This window comes from Vigna umbellata, chromosome 10, assembly GCF_029865625.1.
Source record: "Vigna umbellata cultivar VRB3 chromosome 10, Vumbellata_1.0, whole genome shotgun sequence".
NCBI lineage: Eukaryota > Viridiplantae > Streptophyta > Magnoliopsida > Fabales > Fabaceae > Vigna > Vigna umbellata.
The window spans coordinates 17,272,184-17,283,756 of NC_142174.1; the positions used below are offsets into that span (position 1 = coordinate 17,272,184).

The 11,573-nt window shown below is 30.9% G+C and overlaps 2 protein-coding genes across 2 annotated transcripts; one reads left to right on the forward strand and one right to left on the reverse strand.

Annotated features, from left to right (window-relative positions):
• Positions 1 to 1,954: 1,954 nt before the first annotated feature.
• Positions 1,955 to 4,110, forward strand: LOC124835743 (GDSL esterase/lipase EXL3-like). The gene is made up of 5 exons (XM_047310733.2): positions 1,955 to 2,267; positions 2,354 to 2,484; positions 2,590 to 2,823; positions 3,373 to 3,628; positions 3,743 to 4,110. Exons 1-5 carry the CDS (start codon positions 1,955 to 1,957, stop codon positions 3,934 to 3,936), a joined length of 1,128 nt encoding a protein of 375 aa, XP_047166689.2. The 3' UTR covers positions 3,937 to 4,110.
• A 1,413-nt stretch (positions 4,111 to 5,523) lies between these two features.
• Positions 5,524 to 7,604, reverse strand: LOC124835748 (small ribosomal subunit protein uS11). Its single transcript, XM_047310739.2, has 6 exons — positions 7,452 to 7,604; positions 7,223 to 7,342; positions 7,097 to 7,142; positions 6,440 to 6,525; positions 6,044 to 6,173; positions 5,524 to 5,825 (listed from the first exon to the last, which is right to left on the reverse strand). The coding sequence occupies exons 1-6, from the start codon at positions 7,452 to 7,454 to the stop codon at positions 5,758 to 5,760; spliced, it is 453 nt and encodes a 150-aa protein (XP_047166695.1). The 5' UTR covers positions 7,455 to 7,604; the 3' UTR covers positions 5,524 to 5,757.
• Between the last annotated feature and the right edge of the window lie 3,969 nt (positions 7,605 to 11,573).

Here is an 11,573-nt window from a genome sequence, read left to right on the forward strand (position 1 = left end):
CATGCTCACTTGATACACCAACTTAAAACTCAAAAAAAGGTGATGCTAATTTATTCAAACAACTTATTAGCACCATATGTATCTTGAATCATAAAATGGCAAATCCCAAAAATAATATATATTAAATGTTTTTATAAAAATAATATATATATATATATATATATATATATATATATATATATATATATATATATATATATATATATATATTACTTGTTTTATAAAAAGAAAGTTTTCTTCTTATCCTTATGATTTTTTTTATAATTTCGAATGTTAATGGTATTTATTAATATTTTTTATAAATTTTAAATAATGTTACTAAAAAATAATATTTTAAAAGGCAAATTCAAATAAAAGATAATCTGAAAGTATATTATAAATAAAAGTGATTAGAAATCAAAATAATTGCTAAAATTTAAATTGCATGATTGTCATGTTCGTGTACGAGGAAGGACGATATATTATAACGCATTACATTAAATAATTTACATTGAAGATAAACAATAAGTATATGTTAATATAAGGAAATAAGAAACGTTTTTATATTAAATATGTTTTATCATATACTAACACCTTATAACATAATTTAAAGACTTAAATTATCATTGAATCCTAAGAGCATGTTGATAACTTTTTCACTGCATTGACATCTATTATGCTACAATGGGTCACGAACACTTAAAGAATTTTCCTCATCTTTTAACCACTTGATGTTTTACTTTTAGATGACTTAGATCCTAAAGGTTAACCATAATGCTAACCCCCAAACTTTAAATCTAAAATCTTAATCCTAAACTTAACCTTAAAACCTAACCATCACCTCATTCTTAACTTTAATTCTAAATTCTAATCCTAATCATAAACGTAACTCTAACCCTAACTCAAAATCCATAAATCCTAATCCTAACCTTATTCTTAATCATAAATCCTGAGCTCTGAATTTTAACCATAACTTTAACACTAACCATAACCATAATAAACTTAACCTTAAACCTTAAACCTTAAACCTTAAACCTTAAACCTTAAACCTTAAACCTTAAACCTTAAACATTAACCCTTAACCTATAAACTCTAGACCTAACATTTAAATCCTAATCCTAATCATAAACTTAAACCTTAACCCTAACATTAGTGGCGCATGGACATAAATTGACACCTCTAATTTTAAGGTGTGCATGTTGAATAACAAAATAATTAAAACGGAAAGATCACATTTATTTAAACTAAACAGAAAATTTATATTAAAAATAAAATAAATGATATTTTGACACACAAATTTTTTACATTCATTTGATATTGTTTTTCTATTTTTTTTAAATATTAAAAATTTATTTGTTTATAATTATTTTATTTCTATAACATTTATCAAATAAATATAAATATATATATCACTGTATTATTACTCTAAAAATAATATCTTATCGAGTCAGCCGAAAGTGTTCCATCTCTGAGTACTGCAATCATCTGACGGTGAACATTCTACTTGTTCCATAATTAGTATGAAATCAAAATAAGCACTCATGCAAAGTTCACATTTGTTGGAACCTTTCTAGTTGAGTTCAAGGAGATTGCATGGTGGGAAAGCTCACACGACACCCCTATGAAAGAAGAGAAAAAAAAATGAAAATATGATACCAATGTTAATTATTTATGGCACTTTTATTATAACTCAATTTAGTCCAAATATATAAATAATGGAAGGATATGAATTGATTAATAAGTTTCATAGTTTTATTTATGTGGTGTGCAAACCTAATTGAATATTGGATCTTTTTCACATTAAGTCGACTACCTTCTAAGTTCTAACAATCAATATCAATGTCAATAGTAATTTTGACCAAGACTTGGTATCACAGGAACAACAAAAAGTTGTTCAAACACACAAAAATGTGTATTATAAGTAGCTTGCACCAAAACCAGAACTATCCATTTACAAAGATCATTAGGCTATTTAATGAAAAACAAGGCACTTGCCAATCATAGAAACATGAAGTTTCTCTTCCAAAACCTTCTTTCGCATCTTCCTTTAATCATTCTTTGGTCTTTTGCCATTGTTACTCAGCATACCAGTGTTGTGTTGAGTCTTCCAAACGATGAAACTGTGCCAGCAATTATTGTGTTTGGAGACTCTATAGTAGACACAGGTAACAACAACTTCATCAACACCATTTTCAGATGCAATTTCCAACCATATGGTAAAGATTTTGGTGGAGGGAATCAACCAAGTGGGAGGTTCAGCAATGGTATAATCCCATCAGACATCATTGGTATGAAAATCCTTGCTCTTGCACTATGCATAACAACGAACACTTTTATATTCATTTTTAACATATTTCTTTTGACCCTCTTCTAGCTGCAAAATTTGGAGTGAAAAAGATTTTGCCACCTTATCTTGATCCAAAACTGCAACCTCAAGATCTCCTCACAGGTGTAAGCTTTGCATCTGGTGGTTCTGGATATGATCCTCTAACTTCTAAATCAGCAGTAAATAACTGTCTCTAAAACCTTATTATATATATACTCATACATCTCCATTAATCATTTTCCTTAACATACTAACATCACTTTCTTCGCCGTGTGTCACACAAGTCTGTGCTATCACTGACAGATCAATTGAACAAGTTTAGGGAATACAAGAGCAAGATAGAGGAAATTGTTGGAGAAAATAGAACATCAACAATAGTATCAAAAGGCATATACATATTGTGCACAGGAAGTAATGACATTGCCAATACTTACTCTTTCTCTCCAATTAGGCGAGCACGTTATGACATTCCTGCATACACAGACTTAATGACTTCACAAGCCACAAACTTCTTGCAGGTATATGTTTTACTGAAAACACCAGAGAATTGGAAGTAAGAAAGCTAGCATATTTCTTTGCATATGCTCACTGTCTGATTATGACATGCTAAATGATGTTCTGTGTATGCTGGTACAATTTGTTGTTTGTAAGTATATAAATGAATACAAATTTCACCTAATATTCAGTTTTATAAAAATGAGTTAAACTTAAAATCAAGTTCCTCACATGATTTTCAGACATATAAGCAAATGCTCAAAAAGATTAGAACAATATGGTTGACAAATGACACTGTCATTATTAGGCATTAGTCTCTGTCTATAGTTGGCAAGTTTGTATCTTTTTGTCAAAAGTTTGCTAAACAAACAATTGGGTCAAAGGAAAAAGTGAGTGTATATCAAACATGTGTGTATGAATGTGTTTATATGTGCCCCCACATTCATGTGTGAACCACATGCCCAAATAACAACTTGGTGTAGACTTTTCTATATTATCTGACATCTCAGTTCATATTCATACGTATATCTTCTGCGTTTGAATATTGATATTTTAAAATGAACTGAACTCAGGAACTTTATGGACTTGGAGCAAGAAGGATTGGAGTGATTGGTTTACCAGCTCTAGGGTGCGTGCCCTCGCAGAGAACAATTAAAGGAGGCTTACTGAGAAATTGTTCAGATTCTGAGAACCAAGCAACAATCCTCTTCAACACAAAACTCTCGTCACAAATAGATGCACTGAGTAAAAAAATTTCAGAAGCTAGACTTGTCTACCTTGATATTTACAACCCTTTACTCAAAATGATTCAAAATCCTGCTAAATATGGTAATAAGACACATGTATTATATTACCATCATATAATTTCAAAAACTTTTAGTTTGTTTTGTATTTACATTTCCATTTCATTGATTCATTGTTTATGGTTTTACAATGGTTTAGGTTTTGAAGTAGCAAACAAAGGATGCTGTGGCACGGGAAATTTTGAAGCAGGCATACTTTGCAACAGTTTGACACAACACATATGTTCAAATACCAAAAACTACATTTTTTGGGATAGTTTCCATCCTACCCAAGAGGCATATAATGTGCTCTGTTCTCTGGTGTTGGATAACAAAATCAAGGACTTCTTCTAAAGACAGTTTCTGTCTTTTTTTTCTTAATTATTCCCATTCTTGAATTCTAAATTTTTAACGAATACGGTTTTTCTTTTTTTTGTTCATGTGCGGTTTGTAACTTGGTTAGAAATTTGCAAGCGATATTAATATCCCAGGAGTATAAAAATACTTAACTTTTATATATTTTTTACATTTATTGGCTTAGAAATTTAGTTGTTTATGGTACTGATTCAAAATTCAAACAGTGTTGGCTGAAAGATCTTTATGGAATTGAAAACGAGGGATCTTATATTATATCCCTTCATAAAATGAAGAGGGTGCTTTTGGTAAATTAGCAACTCCAAGAGCATTATGATCGAATGACAAATGTTTTTCTTTATTCCACGTGTTCCCCCCATAAGAGAAGTTCACAACAATATTGAAACTATTATTAAATAACAATAAATTTTTAATTAGGACAGAAAACAAGCTAAAGTTGAAAATCAAGTTACTATTGCTAATGTATCTAATTTTTTTCAATAAAGATGCATAAGAGGCAAAGCAATACAAGAAACACTTTTGCAATTGAGAAGACAAAACAATAATATATCAATGCAGGAATAGATGCAGCAATAGATATACCAAAATAATTTAATTTTCAATTATTTATTGTATCGGCCTTTTAATTTGGTACAATATTTTCAATTATTTGCAGTGGCCTTTTAATTTGGTACAATATTATTCATTTTTAATAAGAAGAAAACACATTTTTTCTTCTAGTTTTATTAATTTTTTCTATCATACTTTTCATCGGTTCTCTTCCTTTCCTAGTTAACATCAATGGCCACTTATCCAAATTTTGAGCAAGTTGTCATTTCTGTAGTTAATGGTTATTAGAACTATTAGACCATTGGTATTTTCAACGAAAAAAACATTGAACAATTGTTAAATGCAGAATTCAATAGCCACCAGCTGCTGAGACAAATGCACAGAAGATTTAATCAAAATGAAAATACTTTTCAAGCTATTGATCGTCCAATCATAGAGATTATATTCAGATATAGATGGAGGAACATTTTGGACTTAACTGAAAAAAAATGGCAGATTATTGCTAGGGTGAAGTCAATACAACTTCAAATATTGAGAAAAAAATCAAGTTTTGCAGAAGATGGATGTGGAATTGTTGGGAGGAAGACGTTGGAGATGTCAACAAAATGAGATGTCACAATTAAAAAATGACATAATAAAATGACATAAAAAGAACTTAATAAAAACTCAATTAAATTAAAATTTAAATATATTCAGGAAGAACTTAAAATTTAATTAAGTCTAATTTAAACTTATAAACCAAACTTCTCTCAAAAAGAATTGATTGAAATACTCAACTATTTCATTAATGATTTGGATAATTTATATAATTCAAACATTTTAAAGCTCAACAATTAATTCATCAATTTACACAACCCTACCTAAGCGGACAATTTTCATTCCCAAAATTAAGAATTCGACAATGCCATAAAGCATGATTCAATTAATGAATAATAATCTAATTTCTAACCATTCTTGCACGCTAAGACTAGATAAAAAGGGAGAACGAAATAATAAAAAAACAATAATGAAATAATAAAATAAGAATGTTTCATCAAGTAGTTAATTAGTAGCTTTCTAAGACACGAAGTAACATTCAGAACTTTCAAAAGCCTTTAACATTAATGTCAGCATGTAAACTTCAATTATGTTCGAGAAAGCTGAAGAAATACAATAAAAGTTTGATATGAAACCCAACCAAAATTTCGAAATGGCACAATTCTACTTGACATGGAAATAAAAGCAGAGCGACTCCAGACATATAGCAGAAGCTTAAAGCCTTCTACCCCTCCTTCCACTCTTTCTACGTGTGCTGTCGGAAGGAATGGGAGTCACATCCTCTGAAAAAAAAAGCAACAATTAACATCTAGCATACAATACAAATACCATACAAATTAAATCAATCAGAAAAGAAAACCGGAAAAAAATGAATACAGAACTAAATTAAAAAAACCAGCTAGCTACTATTTGACTTAAAAACAAATGAAAAAGGACAACCAGACATTTGAGTACGAGGCAATCAAATTGAACTAGGGGTTTTCTCTTAAAAAGCAAATACCTATGCGACCAATTTTCATTCCTGAACGAGCAAGGGCTCTAAGAGCGGATTGAGCGCCAGGACCAGGTGTCTTTGTCTTGTTTCCACCAGTGGCACGGAGCCTGATATGAAGAGCAGTTATGCCCAGTTCCTGATAAAAATAATTTGAAACAATACATTAGTAAGTTTGGCAGCTTCAAAGAAACAAAAAATAGAATCATACTCACTATAGATTCATAGAGCATGAACAGAATAAAAACAGTGAAAGAAAGAAAAGCTAGCCAAAACAATTGACCAGTGATATCCGCTTAGCAAACAGGGAAATCAAATAGGAATTCTACAAATCCATAAGAGCGGCATGACGATCACAAAGGTCAGAAGAGAAAAAGTGATTGTACTAATGTGAATCCCACTGACCTTGCATCTGGCAGCAACATCCTGTGCTGCAAGCATAGCAGCATAGGGAGATGATTCATCTCTATCAGCTTTAACCTTCATCCCACCTGAAATTAAAAAGCAAAAATACGTAACTTATAAGTAAAGCACATTAGAAAGCTAAGTCATAAAATACGTAAAGAACAGTCGTTTTCCCATATCTACTAAAAAAGAAAAGACTTGACCAAAATTTTCTAATGGCAAAGAATGTTAGTTTGGTTATAAAGAAATAAATTTCAACAAGTACTGTAAATAAAACACTCGAAAATCTTAAAGATAAAGCCAGACAAAGTTGTAAACACTGCAGGTCAAATCTCAAAGCTCCCTCCATTATAAGACATGGGAATACTTAAGTGACAGATAAGGATCATGAAAGCACAGGTATTAACACTCTAACAAGAGTGTTGATCGGGGATTAAAAATCAAAAGGCATATGTATCAACACTCTAACATAACATCCACTGAAATTGGATATGGGCAATTTCATTATCATTATCAATATTATAACATGAGAAAAATTGATAAAAAGAAAAAGAAAAAGTATAGAAGTTACACAATAGCCAATAAATTGGTAATGGTATAATGGAATAATAGCGTACAATCAATTCACTCCTATAATGTGAATAAAAGCAACCGTACCAGTTATGCGAACAAGTGTTTCCCTCCCAGACAAGTCAGTAACATGCTGCAACCATAAAAATCAAAAATCAAACTTAAGCAATTGAAAAGTGAAACCACAAAATAAAAAGAAAAGCATATACTTACAATGAATGTGTCATTGAAGGAAGCAAAGATGCGAGCGACGCCAAAGACGTGTTCACCGTCTCTAACAGCTGGACCTAGAGTCACATTTTCTTCTTTTGGCTCTCTAACCTTTCTCCTCGACTGCAAAATAACAACAAAAACCCTATCAGAATAGCTACCATAACATTCCCTACACACCACTGAGTCCGAAATTATAGGGTTTATATGATTGATCAATCGATGTACGAACCATGTTTGTTGCAACCCGGCGTAGAGATTCGGAGATTAGATGAACCCTTTGGCCGTTTAGAGCTGTGTTGCTGCAAAGTGAAAGATGGAGGCTCTTTTCTTTCGATTTTATATATGATAACGATTAGGGTTTTGCAGAGGGAAAGTAATTCAATTTACAATGTTACCCCTCAACTATTTTGTTTTTTAAATTTACCCTTATAAATATATAAATAGCGCTGACACCTGTCTTGTCCTTTTTTTTTGAAAAAAAAATTATTTTGTTGAGTTTTTAAAATATAGAGAAATTATTTAATCTCATCTGTATATAAATGGATACACTTTTGTTTCTATTTTACCTTTAATAATAAAAATTTTAATTTATTTACTAAAGATAATTATATAAAATTCTCATTAATTTCAGTTTTTTTTAATAAAAATTATTTATATTTTATTTGGTAATACTTTGTTATTGGTTTTATTTTTAAATTTGGATTAAAATTTTTACTAAAAATCGTTTATATTTTATTCGATACTATTAAATTAGTTACCTTTATTAATTTAAATTTTTTAACCAACATTTTCTATTTTACGTGTTTATAATTTTGTAACTGAAAATTTATATTTTTTAACAGACTTAAATATTAATTTGCTTTGTGAATTTTTTTAATATGATTTTAATTTCTTTTATTTAATAAAGTCTAATTTTTGTTTATTTTATTCTTTTTACTTGTTTAAATAGGTAACCGTGTGTGTAAACAATATATTTCATGTATGTGGGTTTTTTTAAAATATGGTTCGTGTGTCATATTTTCTTAATTTTTAAAACTACTTTTAAACCAACTCTAACTATATTATTAAAATATAATTATTAAATTTATTTTTATTTTTCCTACAGGAAAATAATAAGATTAAAGTTGATTCAAAAACCTAACAATTATATTATAAAGATATATTTAGAGTTAATATAAAAATAATTTCACAAATATTTAATAAAAATATAAATTTTAATAAAATATTTACTATAACATTTTTATAAAAAGAATATAAATTATCTTAATTTAAACAAAAACATATTTAAACAAAATTACGAAAATTATGACTGAATATGAATAAAATTAAGAAAACTAAGACTCAATTAAATATAAACATTAATAGAAACATTTGTCATTATATTGTAACATCTCAAAAATATAGCAATAAATCATATAATAGAATATTAACAATTAATAATAATTTAGATCAGTCTTAACATTAAAAGAACGTACGGTTCTGGCCTAACGGCCTTACATAAACTTTCCAACTTAACTGTACAAGATAAGTTAAATTTGACCGAACGGTTTACAAAACCAACACCGAATGGTCATACAAAAGAAGGGAAAAGGTGATCGAACGACCACCTTACCAAAAACTACACTACTAACCGAACGTCTTACTGTTCGGTCTTAACTTCGACTTCGACCAAGTTCTCTTCTTCCAGCGCCTCTTCCAGTAGCGCGTCTCCTTCTACTCACATCCACACGGATGATCATTGCAACGACAAGGACGGACATACAAACAAGACAACACACGGAAAAACACAGGGTAAGCTTATATAATTTAATTCATGCATCAATATACATAAAACAATCCAACACACAAGAGAAAATTCAAGTTATGTATCATACCAAGCCTATCACTAGACTGACCGTCCGGACTGTATGACATCTGTGTAGCTACGACGTTCGTGCACCCGGGTGGTGTAGTAACTGGGATACACTCAACAGCTGCCACCCGAGGTTAGCCCTATCTGTCCAAAGTACCCCTAAGGACCAGGACCTCCTGCCGTTCCCACACATGACCTACCCTCCTCTACATGAGGACGAGTATTCACGGAACATCAGGATGAATCGACAGCTTAGCATTACCACAGTCATACTTTACCAACTTCAATTCTTCACTCAAGAGTCGCTCCTCCCCGGAACGCTCGTTCACATTCCACATCATATTATACATCTCATATACTACTCATCTGTTATTATCCATCATCCTAACTTCATCTTTATCACCAATTTTACTAACCATAAAAACCGAACGTTCAATCCTCACTCAGAATGAGGACGAACACTAGGAACGAGACCAAGAAGTCGCCTGTTCCGGATTAGAATAAAACCGAAAGGGTTACTAATAGATTTAGGAATAGACCGAGTACAATCATATACCATAAGACGAACGTTATTTATAACGTCAATCAGTTGAATGAACTGACTCTCGTAAGTTCAAACCAATACTCAAGAATAAATTAAGTACGGGGCTCTAGGCCGGAACCAATGAATGTAGACACGTCAAGACGTTAAAGAATCATATTTAAAATAATTCATATACAGAAACCTGATGCCGGTCAATGACCGAACACGGTAAAGGAGATTCTACTGAAATTGGACGAACATTATTTCATCAAGATTGATTTACTATGAATGGGTACGAGCGCTTGGTATAAGACCGAGCGCTACTCATCACAAGAGCTTGGTGTGAGACCGAGCAGTAATAAACTTCAATTAAAAGATTCATAAATAAGATATTATCGGACTCGTGTCTAAGAATAACTACCATATACAAATACATACATACATACATACATACATACATACATACATACATACATACATACATACATATATATATATATATATATATATATATATATATACCAGATCTATGTTTGTCACTGAAAGCTCAGATGCAACTACGCTTGACCGAACGCTCAAGCGCAGCATTACTACAAGAAGGCGCTCGTCCTCAACTAGAATTCTTTCCAAATGAAAGAATTCAATGTCAACCAGTTTACTAGGAACACCGAACGGTCAAAGACCGTTCAATGACGAACGTACATTATCATAGGAAAATTTCATATTCAGTACTCATTTATCTTCAACTCATTTCTCATTACATAATTTCATAACTTTATAAAATTCATATCATAATCAATTTGCATACTTATTACACTCCATATCATACTAATAATTCATATTCCACATAAACAATCATATCAACATTCATACAATCCAAACATATCAACCATCATGCATAATATTCATTCAGTCAAATAACGGACATTCATACAGTGCAACAACATATAAATTAAATAAAATAAGCTTCCCTTACCTCTAGTGTGAACGATCGTCCTAGAGGCAGAAGTATGGTTTGTCTGACTAAAATTTCTTCTACCCTTACGTTCCACAACTCTTAATTTAACCAACAGCCAGAAACCAAAAATGGATCAGACGAGGTATCAGCATGCAACCGAAACTTGGTTTACATGTACTATAGAACAAACGACTAAGGACAAAAGACTTACCAGTTTTAGAACTTGGAACCGTTCGGTTCAGATTGTAGCTTGGGACGCCGGGAATGCTCCTATGGTGCCTAAACGGTAATCGAAGCAGAGAAAAGGTGAGTTTCAGTAGAGAGAAGGGAGAGTTTCTAGAGAGAAAAAGGAGAAATGGAAAATCAGAGTTTGGAAAGAAGAAGGTGCATGCAGAAGAGAGTGGGTACGGGTTTTCCGAAAAATCTATTTTTGCTTTCCACGTCCAAACGGACGTCCGCTCTCTGCCGACACCTGCCTTCCACTATTTGATTTTCGAATCCTCGTTGATTGACACCTGGCGTCCGTGCAGAGAGTTTTGAGTGCGTTTTAAATGACTGACAGGAGGGATTTGAGTACATTTTTCCGAGGTCTGACATATATTATTATTGTCATTTCACACGACATTTACTTAACACGTGAATTATATTTTAAAAATTAAGAAAAAGGAAACATGTATTGAGTGACATACATAGTTAACTATTTAAAAAATATTAATAAAAGAGAATTAAATTAAACAAAATTAACGAAAATTAAAACTTAATTAAAAAAGATTATAATCATATTGAAAAAATCTCAACAAAAACATAGATCAAATTAATATTTAAATATTTCTAATAATTTCATTAATTATTCATTGTTTTTTAACATTTTTAATATCTCATTTAACCCTTTATGAATCAAATTAACTTAACTTAAAAGATTACAATGATATAATATTTAAAAATGCATACAGGCGGATAGTGCCTATGTTTATATGCTAAATTATCTATAACGTATTTAAAATACATACTTTAATAA

What these genes read in the sequence shown, in the direction of transcription:
- LOC124835748 (XM_047310739.2), bottom strand. An exon ending in ATGTTGCTGCCAGATGCAAG is followed by an intron (nt 6,174 to 6,439) that starts GTCAGTGGGATT and finishes TATTTTTATCAG; the next exon opens with GAACTGGGCATAACTGCTCT. An exon ending in AATGAAAATTGGTCGCATAG is followed by an intron (nt 5,826 to 6,043) that starts GTATTTGCTTTT and finishes TTTTTTTTTCAG; the next exon opens with AGGATGTGACTCCCATTCCT.
- LOC124835743 (XM_047310733.2), top strand. Translation starts at nt 1,955, where the DNA reads ATGAAAAACAAGGCACTTGCCAATCATAGAAACATGAAGTTTCTCTTC. An exon ending in CTCTAACTTCTAAATCAGCA is followed by an intron (nt 2,485 to 2,589) that starts GTAAATAACTGT and finishes GTGTCACACAAG; the next exon opens with TCTGTGCTATCACTGACAGA. An exon ending in TCAAAATCCTGCTAAATATG is followed by an intron (nt 3,629 to 3,742) that starts GTAATAAGACAC and finishes ACAATGGTTTAG; the next exon opens with GTTTTGAAGTAGCAAACAAA.